This window comes from Anolis carolinensis, chromosome 5, assembly GCF_035594765.1.
Source record: "Anolis carolinensis isolate JA03-04 chromosome 5, rAnoCar3.1.pri, whole genome shotgun sequence".
Taxonomy (NCBI): domain Eukaryota; kingdom Metazoa; phylum Chordata; class Lepidosauria; order Squamata; family Dactyloidae; genus Anolis; species Anolis carolinensis.
In genome coordinates this window covers 179,513,337-179,531,797 of record NC_085845.1, presented here as the reverse complement: position 1 = coordinate 179,531,797, position 18,461 = coordinate 179,513,337, and the positions used below count along the sequence as shown (strand labels likewise).

Genomic DNA, 18,461 nt, shown 5'->3' with positions numbered 1-18,461 from the left:
ATAAATTGGTCTTAACTCAATTTGTGTTTGAACTATAAACAAGCATCCCATGTGTTGCTGAAGGCTTTCATGGCCGGAATCACTGAGTTGTTGTGAGTCTTCCAGACTGTATGGCCATGTTCCATGTGGGTGAATGTCAGGAGAGAATGCTTCTAAAACATGGCCATACAGCCCGGAAGACTCACAACAACCAAGCATCCCATGTTTAACTAAATTGCCATGGGTTGCATCTCACTTGAATTAAATGGTGTTTCTTTTCCATTAGGCATCATATATTAGAAGGAGCATACACAGTTGATGATCTGCAACACTTGTCATCATTGAAGAGGACAGCAAAGTCTTTGCATGGCAACTTCTTGTCATTGTCCAAGAGAAGTGGAGTAAGTTTACCAGTACTGTTTGATATCCTTTCTCACATACAATTTGCCAAGGTTGCCTGGAGCCTTGAGGACCACAAGGGTCAAAGTAGAAGATACTGAATTAACTTGTAATATAACATGAGTACCCCTTCTCCTGAAAATTTCATGAATGAGCCACGGAGCACCAAATAGGAACATTGCTAATTTTTCCCTGAAAGTTTACCTGTCTAGGAAGCTCTGGTTTCTCCAGCACAAATCTACAGGAAATTGATCATTGCATCATATTGGAGAACCTTGAAATTCCTAGACAGATGTTCTCTCTAGGAATTTATAGGTCCTTCACTATGACTCTATAATCAACATCTGCTGGAATCTGTAATCGACTTCCAGCAGTAGTTCACTATAGAGTTATACTGGAACACCTAGAGATTCCTAGAGATAACATTTCAATCAGATCTGGGAACAGCCAATCCACAGATATGGAGGGCTGGCTGTGTACTGCATGGCCAAGAAGCTAGTAAAATTTTAATATCAAAATAAGATACATTTTATGTTTGTTTTTTTTCTAGGATGTTTCAGTTGGTGGAGCAAACATTTTAGCTGGTGATATTGCAGCAACAAATGGGATTATCCATGTAGTGGATAAGGTATTTGCATCTTCATTATAAACGTCTAGGAATTTAAAAAGAACTTTGTATTTTTAAAACGAAGCAAACTTTTTTAAGTCTTCCACTTTTCTCCTTTGCTTAATGTCCTATAAAGTGAAGATTTCTGTATAATTCAAAAGCATGCTCAAAGCGCTGTAATATTTTGAATGGTACTAATAAAACTGCTTACTGATTATAAATTTTGGAATTTTTCATATGGATTACCTTTGCTTTTTGTGAATTGAGATATTTAAACGATACAGTATGCTGCACTGAAAAAAATGTTTCTCCTACCTTAATGCCTCTGAAGAGCAAGCAACCACAAAAGCAGTCCTTTCCATTTATAATCAAATAAATCTTAACAACTCTCTGCTGCTATGAAAATCCTTGCAGAGTTTGAATCTCAACGTTTTACTGAAGTATTACATTCTATTTGCTATGCCTTTTGGATAACTGTCACATAAAAAAGCACTGCTCTTTTTGCCAAAATGGTTTTATTTGCTATATTATTCCATTATGGTTATGGGCTTTTTTTCAGGTTCTGACACCTCCCAGCGGAGTGAGTGCCACTTTGCCAAAATTGGTCCCCCGCTTAGAACAGATGCCAGATTACTCCATTTTCAGGGGCTACATAATTGTAAGTATATTTGCTTTAATAGTCAGAAGTCAGAAAATTCAAGTTTTATTACAACTCCAAAATTGCCTAAACAAATACTTTTCAGAGTATCTGATGCAAGATCTGATATTTTTGTCCCCGAGGTGGCACCATATTTGTGCACATTGGCTGTAATTTTTCTTTCTTTCTTGGAAATATACCAGGGATCAGCAGCATTAAAGACCAGAGGTGGTCCCAGGGCCATAATTTGGAGTACCACTGCTCTAGGCTAATGGTCATGCTAGCTCAGGAATCTGACAAGTTCTTGGAATCCTGGCTTACTTTGTTGCAAGATAATAAACATTTCCATAAAGGCTTCTTTACTTAACATGCTGTTCAGGAATCTGGGAGTCAGCATACGAAAAGGAATTTTTTGAACTTTGAGCAATTAACAGTCATGCATTTTTAAATGTGTACCTATACATTTTACAATGAGACATTTGTGTTTCTTTAAACAGCAATATAACTTGGCAAGTGAAATTGAAGCAGCTAGCACCTACACCATTTTTGCCCCAAGCAATGATGCCATTGAGGATTATCTGAAGACGAAGCGCTCAGTCTCTCTGGTAGGTATCAGTTTTAATTTTTTTAATTAAGTCATCTCTGCGATTGAATTTTCTTAGCTGCTTGTTGGAGTCCCCAGTGGCACAATGGGTTAAACCCTTGTGCTGGCAGGACTGCTGACTGAAAGGACAGCCATTTTTTTCACACCAGAAGTTACTTGCGGTTTCTCAAGTCGCTCTTGACACCAAAAAAAGCTGCTTGTCTGGTGCTTTAGAGCAAAACTAGAAATTGCTCATTGAAAGGTATGATGTGCACTGCACTCTTTCTCACACTTGTGCATTCATACTAATTTCTGTACATATCCCTTTCATACTGATATAGTAGGGAGTAGTTACAAGAAAGATTCAAATGTAATGATATTGCACTACTGAGCCACCCTTCCACAGGACTAAGAATGGAATTGGTAGTTTGTTTTGTATCATAACCAAAAAGTATGCACTATCTTGATCTTTTATGCTACAGAACACTAGTCCTAAATATCCACAGGATTGCAAACTATTAGAAATGCTCCTGCGTGTGACTAAACTTTGGAAAGTTATTTATTAAAGGCAATATGTTATGTAACTCATGAAAACCCAAAGTAATTTGCTACTGCTGCAGCTATGGAAAACCTGTCTGGAACTTTTCTTATACTGAAGTGATAGTTACATTTTAATCCTTTTTAAAAAAAAAAACTTGTAGAATGGTAGCAAAATAGCCTGAAAATTGAGAAGGGGGAAAGCTTTAAAAAGTATCCCAAGTAACCATTTTCAGTCCTCAAAGTAATGGGGGATATTTACCATGTAAATATTACTTATTATTTTGAAATTTGTTTACAGTGTTACTCTTTACCCCCAGAAGTAATGCATAACAAATATAATTGTTACTTGTAATGTTTTGCTTCCAAGCTGTAATTGTAATCCATTATTTTGAACTGGGAAAGAGAAGAAATGGTTGCTTACCTGTAACTGTGCTTCTTTGAGTGGTCATCTTTCCAGTCAGACTTTACCTGAATAAATAAGAGCTCATTCACCAGAGCGGTTGCAACATCAACAGGATTCCTAAAGGGCATTCTCTGACATGACATCTGTAGGACAGCCATATCGTGAACTCCACTCACTTTTGTCACCCACTACAAAATGGATCTTCACTCCAAAGAGATGCTGCCTTTGTCAAGGCAGTTCTCAACCTTCCTAATGCCGCAACAGTTCCTCATGTCGTGGTGACCCCTAACCATAAAATTATTTTTGTTGCTGCTTCATAACTGTAATTTTGCTATTGTTATGAATCATAATGTAAATATCTAATATGTATTTTCATTCACTGGATCAAATTTGGCACAAATACCTGATACGCCCAAATTTGAATACTGGTGGGGTTGGTGGGGATTGATTTTGTCATTTGCGAGTTGTAGTTACTGCGATGTATAGTTCACCTACAATCAAAGAGCATTCTGAACTCCATAAACCTGGGGCCGGGCTGTGGCGCAGGCTGGTGAGCAGCCTGCTGCAATAAATCACTCTGACCATGAGGTCATGAGTTCGAGGCCAGCCCGTGGCAGGGTGAGCACCCGTCAATTAAAAAATAAAAAAATAGCCCCTACTCGTTGCTGACCTAGCAACCCGAAAGATAGTTGCATCTATCAAGTAGAAAATAAGGTATCACTTATAAAGTGGGGAGGCAAATTTAACTAATTTATGACGTTGGAATGAGGAAGTGCCGTCACAGTGGATTATGAAGCAGCTGCTCCCCCCTGTGGCCAGACTCGAACATCCCCTCAGGAGAAGGTTAAATTGCCTCTGCGTCTGTCTCGGTTCTATATGTATATGGGCATTGAATGTTTGCCCTATATATATATAATGTGATCCGCCCTGAGTCCCCTTCGGGGTGAGAAGGGCGGAATATAAATACTGTAAATAAATAAATAAACCCAACCAACGATAGGGGTTCAAGGGGTTCCTAAGACCATCAGAAATATGTATTTTCTGATGATCTTTGGCGACCCCTCTGACATCCCCCTCGTGACCTCCCCCCCCAGGGGTCCTGATCCCCAGGTTGAGAAACACATGTGTTAATAACTGAAGACTAGCAAGAACTCACATTAGGTTGCACTTTATTTAAGTAAAGACTTGATGGTGGTACAGTTAAACTCACATTTCCAAGGGGAATGCATTCCAAAACCCATGGATTCCTAAAACCATGAATAATAGTGAATACCGTATTTTGGATATTAAATCCATAAATAAAATGGTCATGCTGTTCTCTTTCTACACACACAACTGAGAGAGGGGGAGGAACAGAGAAACCAGCCTTGCTTCCAGCCAGCTTTTGCAGGTGACAGCTGAGATCTGTCCTCAAAACTGTGCCTGCACTTCATTCCTCTGCTCTTTTCCCTTAGTCAGAGAGAGGAAGGAGGAATTAAATGAGTCATGCTGTGTGCCATCATTTGCAAGGAAGTCTGCATCTTCCTAAAGTGCTTAATATGCATTATTAATTTATTCAACAGGATGAAAACCAGATCCGGTACCATGTTATTCTCAAGGAGAAGCTCTTGAAGAACGACATGCATAATGGGATGTTTAGGGAAACCATGCTTGGACTATCATTTAAAGTGGGATTCTTCATTCATGATGCCCAGGTGCTACATCCAAAATAAGCCAATGGGTTTTGCTATAATACATTTATTTAAATACCTGCTTCGTGAAAAAGACTTATGTTTGCTAATTGAAAGGGTCTACTGAAACCAAGATTTAGGTCAAATTCAGCAGGGACTTAACTGGCATGAGTATATTTACACTCCCAGCTAATGAGGCCACTCATCATGTGTAAACATTAAACATGTGCATTAAGTGCTGAACCAAGAATTTCATTTAGAATGCAGAAAATGAGACTGAGAGTGAATGAATGCTTAGCCTTAGTGAGAGGTCGCCCATTTCAATGTATCTCTGATTATTACAAAGCTTGTGATTTTGAATGGGTTGCTGATTATTCTAGATAGTCCAAATTTCCTCAAAGTAAAGAGAAGATAAATCTATTGATTGCTCATATCAGAATCAGTCTTTAAATTAAGCTGGAGAAATTAATATGCGAGGAAGGAGCAATATAAAGAGTATATTTCTGTAAACAGTCAGAACAATTGTAACTGGACATTGAATTTAATCATAAGCTCAATTAACGTTTTAGAAAAGCCTGAAATTATTGATAAAATACTGTGTTTTACAGAGAAGCTATTTTTTTCCTATGCAGACTTTCAGTTCAGTGCTGTTATATGCAATTTTTATTATATTTTCAAGCAGAGTAGGGTGCATTTGCTTTGTAAAATTGTACAACCAATTTTTATTTAAGCTTACTACTCTAATGTGTTCTAAACTGATAATGTTTTGTGTGTAGCTCTACATAAACGAGGCACCTATAAGTTATCCAAATGTGGCAACTGATAAAGGAATAATCCATGGAGTGGGAAAAGTAATGGAAATTCAGAAGAACAGATGTGATTTTAATGGCACTGAGATTGTAACTGTAAGTTGTGCACTTTCATATATGTACTTAGTGTACTTTTTAAATGAATATAGTTAAATATTTCTGACTCATATATTACTGTAATCAGCCTTGTATCTATTCTTAAAGTGACTTCCAACATAAATAAAATATCTTTATTCTTGCCATCTGAAACAGGAAATTGGAGTGTTTTCTTCAAAGTAGGCTTTCTAGTTTTCATTTTAGCTGGGTATATTGTTTTGTTTCTTCAAGTCATTTCCAAATTAAAAAAACACCATATCACAGGGTTTTCTTGACAAGATTTGTTTAGAGGGATTTGTTTTTGCCTTTCTCTAAGGGTGAAAGAATGTGATTTGCCCAAAGCCATGCAATTGGCTTCCATAGCTGAACAAGGATTCAAACCTTGGTCTCCAGAATCATAGTTCAATCTCAGACAGCTTCACCTCCGTGGCTCTGTAAATATATCAACCAATGACAAAACTGCCTTGCAAATATGTAGATGAGCTTCTCTTTCTCATTTTCATATGTTATTTAAAAATTCCTTTCTCTTTTTTCAAGAAGCCTGAAAACCTATGATTTTCTGTTCCTTGTTTATCCTCAAAACTATTCAGTAGGTAGCTCAGGCTGAAAAGTAGTGAATGTATCAAGGTCACACAGTGAATTATTTGTAAGTAGGGCAAGAAGTGATACCTTTTATTTTTCATTGTGGCTAGTATTCTTCAGTTTTGGCAATTAAACAAATAAAAATATAATGCAATTACATTTTGCAGAACTATTAGTGTTAAAGCTGAATGAAATACCTCTAGGGCAATGGTTCCCAACCTTTGGGTCTCCAGGTGTTTTGGACTTCAGCTCCTACAGTTCCTAACAGCTGGTAAGCTAGCTGAGATTTCTGGTAGTTGAAATCCAAAACACCTGGAGGCCCAAAGGTTGGGAACCACTGCTCTAGGGGACAATGGGAGGGAGCAATGTAACCAGATGATTCAGGAATAATAAAGACAAGCATTGAAGGGTTTGTTCATATAAAATATGAAAATGTCTCTGCATTTGCAATGCATTTGTAATGTTTGTATAAAATCTCAGAAAAATAGGTGGTGCTCTCTCTTTTTTGTGGATTTATTTAAAAGTAAATGTATGTTTGTTTTTAAGGGAAAATGTAAATCCTGTTCAACATATACACATGGCTGCCCTCCTGGAACTACACCAGTGGTAAATATTTTTGATTTGCGTAAATAGATGTATCTTTTTTCATATATGATTTTTCTTGCTGTATATTTGTTGTTGTTATATGAAACTTGATTCCAACATACATCAAATCAATACCACAGTTTTCTTGTCAAGATTTGTTCATAGAGAGTTTGTAATGACCTTGCACGAGAAAGCTGATGTGTCAAGATCACTCAGTGGGTTTACACATTAGCTTTTAAAAGCAGGTGTTCCCACTTCCCTATCATATGGCTGCCTCCTGTAGAATTCGGGGAAATGTAGTTTAAGGAAGCCAAGGAGCTCTCTAGCTGAAAATTCCAAAGTTCCTACCCTAAACTACATTTCCCAGAATTCTGCAAGAAGCAGCAACACAATAGGAAAGTGGGATCACCCAATTTAAAATGCTAATGTGATATCTACTCCAACGCATAGCTGCAACACCACACTGACTGTATTTTTCTCATAGAGTGGGAGAGAGACATTTATGGAATTTTCTTCCTAGCATGCTAATATTGTTTAACAACCCTTGGGTATCTTGACTTGGCTAAATTTGGAGGATTGATGTCATTTGCTGCTCCACAAAAGGATGCAGGATCTGCCACATTTGAATTCCTTGTACGTATTTGTGTATGTGTTTCTGTGACTCTCAGATGATGTGCATTACATTCCTTCCATAGAACCCTGATATGATACCTGTTTCTGAAAATTGTAGATGCGATAGAAGATTTTGGCACTCCAGCTGTTGTTAGACTGTTCCACCTTCTGTTATCCCTTCCACAATCTAGTCTGGGACTTAGGGGATCCACCACAGATCACCCATTTTTATAGATAAACAAATGACCATGGACAGAAACAAGAGCTTTGGATGTACTTATGAATAACATGCAAATGCCTCCTGCTATGTGCCAGAATGTTTTACCTAGATGAATGTTATGCTGATTAACAGCTACATCTGAAAATAACTAATGTTTGATTTGCATTCAGCGTGAAATGTTTCAGAAGCTATGTGTTAATGGAAATATCACAGAAAACTATCTTGACCCTGATATAATATTTATATCATAAAAATAACTTGCCTGATAATAACTTCCTGTTCTTTTTTTCTCCCCTATAGCCAGGCAAGAAGGAGTTCTGCATTTATCTCCATTACTATAGGATGTCTTTTCTTTCTGGATGCCAGCGAAAATGTGCTAAAACCATAATTGTGAGTATCATTTTCAAAAAGCAAATATCCTTGCATCTCTAACTGTCCTACTAGTATGGCATTATTGGAGCAAAACAAAAAGAAAGACCATGGAGGACTGGTAACTATATTGTCTATAAGTGAGTCCTACAACAAAATGTCACTCCATGGAGTGCTGCTGTTCAAGATCACACCAACTGAAATAATAACATCTGTCTTGCTTTAAACACAAACCCATTTTCCATTCCTCCAACACTGAGTTCATATTCCAAGACCACTCTTGCTCTTATTGTCCTCTTCTGAGGTCCACTACCATCTGGGGCCGGGCTTAGCACAGCAGGCTAAATCCTGCTGATCGAAAGGTCAGTAGTTTGAGCCTGGGTCGGGGTGAGCACCCGCCATTAGCCCCAGCTCACCTAGCAAGTCGAAAGCAAAAATGCAAGTAAATAAATAGGTAACACATTTAGCGGGGAGGTAATGATGATGCCCTTAAAGGACATTGAACGAAGAAAAGTTCCTCGGCATGGAAGATGGAGTGACAGCTTCCCCCCCACACACACACACACAATGGCCAGAGTCGGGCACAGCCTCCAAGATGCTGAAATAAGATGGGGAAAACTACCTTTACCTCTGTTCGTATTGTCTATCCTTGTTAACTGTGTAATCGGCATTGAATGTTTGTTGTATATGTGTTCTGCACGCTGCTCTGAGTCCCCTTTGGGGTGACAAGGGTGGGGTATAAATACTGTAAATAAATAAAAAGTAAATTAGGTTTTCTTTCTGAGCAATGTTGTAGCCCAAGGATTCAGGAGGACCACATGCTACAAAAGCTGTCTTTCTGCATGCAAAAATAGACCATTCGAACTTCTAAAAGTTTTTGTGTTACTGAAAAAGAGGGCATTCCCTAAATTCAATTAATTCCTTTTTTATATGGAGAATACTGTTTTAGATAGATTAGTAATAACATACATAGTCTGAAAATTGAAAGCAAATGATAGTTTACAGAAAGACTAGTAGATTAGTGTGTGCTATGAATACAGCAATCCAAACAAAGCTTGGAGAAATCACCTTTATGACTTGCAGGTCCCAAAATTTCCTACCAGCAAGAGTGGATTCAGGGATTTATTAATGAAATAACTTTATTATGCTCTGAGCTCAAGAGGGCTTTTCTGAACATCCTCTTTCTAGATTTCTTCTCTTTATGTGTAATTCTGATTATGTCTTACAGCATTTGTTTCTTTTCAGACCAGGGAATGCTGTGCAGGTTTCTTTGGTTCTCAATGTGAGCCTTGTCCAGGGTTGTCTGGAAATACTTGTTTGGGCAATGGAATTTGCTTGGATGGCATCAATGGCACAGGCTCTTGTGAGTGTGAAGCTGGCTTTGAAGGAGTTGCCTGTGAGCAATGTATCAAAGGAAAATATGGTATCGGCTGTGATCAAGGTATTTCAGGTTTCAGAATGGCTGGCATTTATAGTGACAGGTGTGGCAAATTATTCTATATTCATCCTTCTTTTTCTTGATCTTAGCAAGGAATAAAGGGGATTGTGTGGCAAACATTAAAAAAGAATAATGTATTAAATATATTGAAAGCAATAGCCGGGAGCTTATTGTTAGGCCGAACTAAAGCAAATTCATTTAATGAAGGCGATATACCAAAACCTTGCTCATCACTGTTTCAATAAATCGGCTCTAGTTGACATAAATCAATATAATTCAGGCCATTTTATCAAAACACTTGCAATACAATTATGGAGTTAATTAAGCTGAAGAGTGGATCTTTCTGTGTTGGACCAGATTACTTCTGTGCACAAGAAACATGTGTGCAGTCAGAACACATTATGGTAGATGACATCCCAAAACATCCAATATAACTATTATGTGCTCGTTTTTTTAAGCTTAAAGTCTCCCTTTTTGCATTTAGAATGTGTCTGTGCCCATGGGAGATGTAACAGTGGTATTAAAGGAGATGGTACTTGTGAATGTGATGTTGGCTGGAGAGGTGTGACATGTGAGACTGGTAAGTGCAACGTATCTCAATTTAATTGCTGACTAACAAAGGCGTTTATTTTCATTCATTCATTATTTTTTTGTTTCTCCCCCTCCTCCCAGAAATCAAAGATGATGAATGCAACAGTACCTGCCACACCAGTGCCAAGTATGTATTACCTCAAACTAGATCATGAACATGTGTCAAGACATGGCATCTTTCTGGCGGTGACTGTAATACTAAATTTAAAATTGGAGCTGGAGAGAAAATATAATAAAATCAACTTTATTTATTTGTTTATTTTTTGTATGGGAAAGTATGTAGTTCAAATTATAACAGAATTGAATTTTTTTAAAAACAAATGTATAAACCAGTTAACCTAAACAATAAGTTAAAACAAGTCCCCTCAAACCTGGTATCGGCCTGGAGCTCTTAAATGTACAGCAGCCACCAAAACATGTTGTAAACTTGGCTTTTATATCTGCTGCAATCATAGTTTGTATTGCACTGAGTGCAGAGCCCAGTTAGTACCCTGTTTCCCTGAAAATAAGACATCCCCAGAAAATAAGACCTAGTAGAGGCTTTGCTGAATTGCTAAATATAAGGCCTCACCCAAAAGTAAGACCTAGTAAAGTTTTTGTTTGGAAGCATGCAGGGTCGGTAAATGTACATACCATAGATTGTTGTACATGGAAATAAAGGTAGTAACAAGAAATACTAATAATAATAATATAATAACTTTATCCTTGTATCCCACCTCCATTTCCCAGAAGGGACTCAGGGCAGCTTACACAGGGACAAGCCAAACAACAACAACATAAATTTACATACAAACAGAAATTTAAAACAGTAATTTTAAAACAGTAAAGCAATAAAATATAATATAGAAATTCTTGAAAGGATTCACAGTTTGGTTATGCTGTTTGGTGATGACAACTACTGTACAGTAGATAATAAATTTTCATTTTTAAAAATTCAACCATAAATGTGAATTCGTCTTTGTGGTAAAATAAGACATCCCCTGAAAATAAGACCTAGCGCATCTTTGGGAGCAAAAATTAATATAAGACACTGTCTTATTTTCGGGGAAACAGGGTAGCTATACAATGCACACTGTTGCAGGGTAGAGGTGAAAAGAGAGAGAGAGACTGGAACATAATGGAGTACCTGTCATTCTGAGCAGCAGGATCCCACTCCGCAATATTTTCTAGCAGGTCCCTTTGTTACCATTGTCTCGCTTCCTGTTACATGGGCTAATTTTGGAAGATGTGAATGCATGGAGGTTGTCTTAATTTGGTCTGTTTTCTTTTAACCATATGTGCTTTCATTTGTAATTTTGACTGTTTTGTAAATCATCATGAGTCCCAGTTTGGCAAAAAAGCAAGATATAAATAAAGGGAATAAAGCAAATATGCAAATTGTTTGGAAGAATAGACAGTCATTCCCAACTCCAATTCACAAGGGTTTGGGGCCCAATACCTCTATGAAAGCAAGAAAATGTGAATATTGTAAACCCTCTTCCCAGATGTACTACAGACTCCTTTTCCATCAACAGTTCCTGGCCCATCATTTCCTTTCTGAACTTTCCACCACAAAGCCTCAGTCATATTTTAAAGTCCTTTCCGAACAATCCACCTCCTCACTTCCTTCTGCTGCCTCTCCACCTTCCATCTGCACCAGCCCCTGTTCACCACCTTCCCACCACAAAGAATCAGACTGATTTGAAAGCCCTTTCTCAATGATCAATTTCCCATTTCAGTTGGAAAAAAGGTTTAAAATCTGGCAGAGGAACAGAGTATTTGTGGTGGGAAGATGGTAAATGGAGTAAGCAGTTGGCAATTTCAGCAGGACATGGAATGGTAGATTGGTAAAACGTAGGAGAAGATGTGAGGTGAGGAGGTTTCGCTCATTGAGCAGCTGCTACAAACTCAGGAATAATTGTGAGAAACCACGAATCTTGGGTGTCAACAGTAACATGAAAAAGCAGTGTTCATGATGCAGAAATGGGTTTTGTTTTATTGATATTTTTTCCTCCATTTCCCCCTGCCCACGTTTAGCTGCTTTCTCAATCCTGGAGGTAAAGCCTATTGCCAGTGTGCAGCAGGATTTAAAGGAAATGGAACATATTGTACAGGCAAGTGAACTTATTTATTCTGTTTGCAAGTTTAGGATGGCATTATCATAGAATCATATAATAATGGAGTTGGAAGAGACCACATGGGTCATCTAGTCCACCTTCCTGCCATATAGGAAAAAGCACAATCATAGCACCCCTGACAGGTGAACAGAGTGGTATGACAGGATCTGGTATCCAATATTTTTCATGTGTCAATTTAAAATTCGGAATAATTTTATTTTTCTACATAAGACCTATGAAATGCATGGGGTTGTCATAAGCTGAAAGGTGACTTAAGGCACATGTGCACACTCCCATATGAAGATGTGCATGGTCAGAAGCAGGTCTTTCAGGACCCTGGATAGAGCCCAGATCAGGGAGGCCATTTATCCACCAAGACCTTTTCAGACCATCCTTTTAAATGTTCCCTGACTATCCTTCCCTCTTTACAGAAACACAAGTACACCATCACACAGTCAATTGATGCAATGTCAAGTCCACAACATGCACCAGAGCACCCTCTTATGTTTATATCTGTGCTGGTAATCATGTAGCTTTTCCAATTGTTTTTAGATTGAAAGTCCACTAGCATAGCCAATGGTGAAAAATGCTGGGATTTACAGCCCAATAACCTTTGGAGGGCTAAATAATATCCATCCCTGGTTTATATGTTGGAAATGCCTTTGCAACATTTCTTTGTGCACAAAAAATAACTAGGGCTGTTTTGCTCCTCTCTTCATTGTGAGGTTTTGATGACTATTTCACTGAGTTCAGAGGGGGCACTTTTGTCTCTGACTTCAGGATAGAGTTGTTGTTTCTTTATACAATAATAATAATAATAATAATAATAATAATAATAATAATAATAATAATAATAATAATAATAAAACTTTATTTAACCCCCCCCCCCACCATCTCCCCACGGGGACTCGGGGCGGCTCACATGGGGCAAGGCCCGACTAGCACAATTTACAAAAACAACAGCATAAATATATTGAACAATATACAATAAAAATAAAACACAGTAAGACAATAAAACAAGAGTTAATACAACAGTAATAATATCAATCAACCACCAAGTGCAATTCAGTCGACTTCATTGGTGAGGGGGACTGCAGCAGCAATATAAAAAAAACATAATCAGTTAAAATACCAGAATAAAAGGGACCTAATAAAATTCAGGATGAACACACACCTGATATCAAAATCTGGTTCTGTATCACTCTCCTTGCATTCATGACTGTATTCTTAGGAGATCATCTTCTACCAGTTATTTCCCCCATAGAGATATCATTCAACTGTTGGGTAATTTATTTGACAAAAGGATTGATTGATCAGTCAGTCCACTATTACACTTATTTGTAGGTGTAAACTTTTGTGCACTATATGAGTGATCGGTCTTTGTCCTCAACCATACAATTGTGGCATGGGAAGATACCACCTCTGAACAGCCTACTACTCCACTACCTTTCTTCCCTCTTGTCTACTGTGTTCACAGCCTTTGTTTTCCTTCTGGCATGATCTATGCCATTGCAGTTATGCCACATAGTACACCAATAACATTCTGGCAAAGGTGGGGGTTTTTTTACACATACACAACAAAACATGTTCATGAACATGTTTTGCCAGGGAGCTTATGTTATGTTTTTCTGTCAAATATGTTGTTGGCAAAACAAAGTTTGCTACTGTCAGCAATAAGGTCAGCAATCATGGGTTATATTGCAGTTTAAGAATGGAACTATGGCTTCTGTTTTGTGTGCCTTTATAGCTATCAATGCATGTGAAACAAGCAATGGTGGCTGCTCTGCCAAAGCAATATGTAAACGTACCACCCCAGGAAACAGAGTTTGTGTCTGCAAAGCAGGTTACACTGGAGATGGAATAGTCTGCTTTGGTAAGTGTTAATTATGTTTATATTGTCATTATGAAGCAAAGAAATAACTAGCAATATTTACTCACATATCCAAAAACAGAAAAAGCTGAAACACAGAACTATTTCATAACTCACATGCAAAGTGCTTTTGTTCAGAGTGCTCCATGCTCACATATACAGAAGAATAGCTGAGTTGGCTTTTGAGTCACTTGTGGATGGCGAGTGTATAGAATTGCCATCTCAATCTGCTTCAAATATCATTTTGTTTTACACTCATAGCCAGACAAAGAACATTTCTTTGGGGATTATAATGTAACCATAAATAACAATTAGCAGGCTACATTTCTTAAACTGAGTTTCATGAGCTATAGAAAAGTACTCACCTTTTTCTTTTGTTCTTATTTGGTCACATAAAGAAATTAATCCCTGCTTAGTGAATAATGGCGGCTGTGACACAAATGCAGAGTGTACTCACACTGGACCCGATCAGGTAAGCAATGGTTTTGTCTTATATTGACACATATAGTAGTCAATAATTAGTGATGAGTGATGTGTTGCCCAAGCCATATGCTCTCAGCCTAAGATGAAAGCACTCACAAAGCTCCTCTGAAAAAATCTTACCAAGAAAGCACTACTGTGCATCTCCATAAGTCAGAATCAGCTTGAAGGCATGCCAAAACAACAACAACAACAACAACAACAACAACAACATGGGCTATAGAATGATAATCTAGTGGAAACTACACAGAGATCTACCAATAGAAAGTAATCTCCTTTTTCCCACCAAATACACATTATTCCAATAATGCTTGCAGAGATTGATAACATTTTGAAACATAGGCTTACCCTATCCTCTTCAGTAAATTTGTTGCTCAACCAAAACATTGCAATTAGAAGGAAAATCTAGTTGTTTTTTTAAAAAAAAACAATCTCACAAACCTAATGTCTTTCCATCTCTGTTGCATGCGAAATTGTTGAACAATTTTAAAGCGTTTCTTCAGTGAATTATTTAATAGTATTTTGGAGATTATACTGTACTTTTCCTCACAAAGTTTAAAGAAAGGAAAGAAAAAGTATGATGCTTTATTATCCAATATGTTACAAAAAAAGAAGAAGAAAAACTAATATTTTAAGAATGCTGCAACTTCACCTGCATGACCTGAATTAAAGTAACTTGCCTAGGTAACTAGAATGCCAAGTATCTGTATTCCTCATGGGTTACATGGAATGACAAATGAAAACCTAAAGACTGTCTTTATTTTTATTTTTTTAAACTAAGGTTCAAATAGCTTGTAGCCTTTTTTAATTAAAAAGAATGAAAAATACAGGTTGTATGCTCTGCATTCATGAAAAGAAATTTTCAAAAGAAATGTGAGCTCAGAAGAAGCTTCAGTTACTTCTATGTCTTACTGTATTTGTTTTGTATACCAGTAAATTGAGTCAATAAAATTAATAGTCTGTAAAACTGCCGAAATATCCCTTGACATGGTTTGTTTCCTTCTTTTGTCAGGCAGCTTGTAATTGCTTAAAAGGATATTCTGGGGATGGCAAAACCTGCACCTACATCAGTCCATGTTTATTTGTGAGTACATTCACATCAGTACAGTTTTTGTTTTGTCAGAATATTTTTAATGTGTGCCTCTTCTTGTCAAATGGAAATCTAAAGCTACGGCATAAGAAGTCTTTCATATCGTGCAATACAGAAGTTCTCAAATGTTAGTGTTCCAGGTTTTTGGGACTTCAAAACTCAGAAGCCTCAGCCAGCTTGGCCAATTGTCAGGAATTCTGAAAGTTAAATTCCAAAACACCTGGAAGGCCAAAGATTGGGAACTACTGGTGTAATGCCTCCTGCAGATTGATATGGAACTGACCTATGATCTCTGCACCTGTTGCCATTCACTTATATATCAGCTGCATGTGATTGTTCAGCAGATCCACTGATTTTTGCTCCAAATGTAACCGAGTGAAGATTCAGCAAGATCAGCCTGCTGCATTTTTTTGTAGTAACATTATTGAGCGACTACAAGCTATGGAACAAATTAGGGGGGGGAAAGACTCTCAAACAACTTTGATGGAAGGATGAATCCTCAATGTCTATTTTGCCTCGATCCACTTTTCAGACTTACAATACAACTATGTTCACAGAGTCTAAAGCAATCTGTTTCTCCTGTGGCACCACATGAGAGCACAGTTTAAAGGGGAGCAGCATTGAGGAAAATACTATGTTCCAGTTTTTTTTCCCCTTTCTCACAAATTCCTTTCTTTAATTTGGCCTTTTCCAAATTATCTTCCAGAATCATATTTCAATTGCATTTTGCTGCTTGGAAGAAAATTAACATAATCAATCTTCTGGCTATTCAGTTGGTCAGAGAGGAAAGGCCCCTCTTAAGCCTCTCATCTGCATTTTAAATTCTTCTAGCTTTGAAGAGCAGGTTTATACAATTATACATGGTGTGGAAAATTGGACAGAAATAAGCTTTTTTTCTATGATCTGCATAATATCAGAATTCAGAGCATCTAATTAATGTCTCTAAGATTGAAAACCAGGTAATAGGAAGCAGGGGGTTTTTTTTCAGACAACTCATACTTAAAATCACAATATGTGCTGGTGGCCAGTAACTTGCATGGCTTCAAAGGGAATCAGAGAAACTCATGAAAGATGAGACTATAATGATTGCCAATGCACTCAGAATAGAGATGGAAAGAATATTCACTGTTATTCATTTCCCAGCTGAAAAATGGTTCCCTAATGTTCAGGAAACCGCAAAGGGAAGAACAGTACAGTGGGACTATTTTACTCAATTTTCACTCAATATTTGTATATTGAAAAGGGTTTTTGAAAATTATTCTGTAAAGCAATACACATCAAGTTGTTGCATGAAAATTTGTATTTTCCACCAAAAAGCATTGTTTCAAGATAGTCACAAAGAAGTTCTGAAAAATATTGCTAGGCATTTACTCAAAAAACAGAAATTTTGCACCAAAAATATACATGTTTGTCCAGCTTCTCTCTCCGTTGACTTATTCTTTTAAATGAATACATGTTGACAAAGCAGATTTTGTTTAATGCTGATTCTCTCTTAACAGAATAATGGTGGCTGCGGCAAAAATGCATATTGCAATGATACCGGAGAGGCAGAAAGGACCTGTACCTGTAAACCTAATTATATTGGAGATGGATTTACTTGCAGAGGCAGCATCGCCATGGTGAAACTTTACATTTTTAAATCGAATTCTTGCTACACAATTTAATGCTCTTTAAAATCAAGTCAACTACACCAAGTAATGGGTAGGGAGGGCCATTTGCAAGGACATGACCATAGTTGACAGAGTTATGCTTAACTCTTCCCCTAATATCTTGTTCACCTGCCATAGCCTCCCACCCTACATTGCTTTTCCCAGTGGTTTAACAGACACATTTAGATCTGAGATGGAAGGAATATTTACTTCTTTTCATTTCCAGCCTGAAAAAGAGGACTGCTCAACACTCAGAAAATATCATAGGGAAGAACAGAGCATCAGCAATATCATTTGTGCTTTGTGAGGTCTTCAAGGGCAATTCATTTGCACAAATTACATTTCTTGTTTCTGCACAAGACTCACAATTTGTCATACAGAAAATATATTTTCTATATAGAAAGCAATATTTTAAACAAAAATGTGTTTTAATACCCTAAAATGTGGGGTTTGTGCAGCAAAAGCATGTATTTTTTGCATTAAATGGTACCCCAGAAGACATGTTGTGGGGATTTTGCAGAATTAATTCATGAAAAACCTCCTCACAGCAGAGAAACGTTTCATTTCTACATATAATAATAATAATAATAATAATAATAATAATAATAATAATAATAACAACAACAACAACAACAACAACAACAACTTTATTTTTATACCCCGCCTCATCTCCCCGAAGGGACTCGGGGCGGCTTACATGGGGCCTTGCCCGATAAAACAATCAAATATCAAAACACAGCAATAAAACAGTTATCCAATAAAAACATCAATTATCTTCAGGGATAAGAGCATTAGGGGGCTAGGAATAGATATTCTTAAAATAAACAATTCATCCCTAAATGACTGAAGTCATATTAGCAGCCGGCCAGCTATTCTTATATCCTACCTGCTTTATAACTTTGTATCTTCAGATAGATCTGCAGGATCCAATGTTGATGAAATCATCAGTTTATCCAAGGAAATATTTAATCTTGTGCATATTCAAGATTTTGGTATTTCATACATGAGATTATTATAAGAATTATACTGTAATTTCCAAAATGTACTATTTTTCATTACAGGAGCTTTCGATGAATTACAATATTACTCGATTTAATGGATACTTGATGGTAAGAAGATTGCATGTCATAGCTTTTGAAGTTGCAGTTTTTCTTGG

The 18,461-nt window shown here is 37.2% G+C and overlaps 1 protein-coding gene across 1 annotated transcript in view; it reads left to right on the top strand.

The window, feature by feature from the left end:
• The window catches only part of stab2 (stabilin 2), a 77,102-nt gene that overhangs the window by 33,113 nt on the left and 25,528 nt on the right, over positions 1–18,461 (top strand). The window contains exons 30-46 of the mRNA XM_062983044.1: positions 266–380; positions 929–1,006; positions 1,545–1,643; positions 2,120–2,227; positions 4,711–4,842; positions 5,595–5,723; positions 6,852–6,911; positions 8,023–8,112; positions 9,337–9,532; positions 10,014–10,109; positions 10,202–10,247; positions 12,137–12,213; positions 13,964–14,089; positions 14,485–14,558; positions 15,579–15,650; positions 17,156–17,275; positions 18,367–18,414. Coding sequence (XP_062839114.1) covers positions 266–380; positions 929–1,006; positions 1,545–1,643; positions 2,120–2,227; positions 4,711–4,842; positions 5,595–5,723; positions 6,852–6,911; positions 8,023–8,112; positions 9,337–9,532; positions 10,014–10,109; positions 10,202–10,247; positions 12,137–12,213; positions 13,964–14,089; positions 14,485–14,558; positions 15,579–15,650; positions 17,156–17,275; positions 18,367–18,414 — 1,666 coding nt within the window. The remainder of the gene's footprint in view (positions 1–265; positions 381–928; positions 1,007–1,544; positions 1,644–2,119; positions 2,228–4,710; positions 4,843–5,594; positions 5,724–6,851; positions 6,912–8,022; positions 8,113–9,336; positions 9,533–10,013; positions 10,110–10,201; positions 10,248–12,136; positions 12,214–13,963; positions 14,090–14,484; positions 14,559–15,578; positions 15,651–17,155; positions 17,276–18,366; positions 18,415–18,461) is intronic.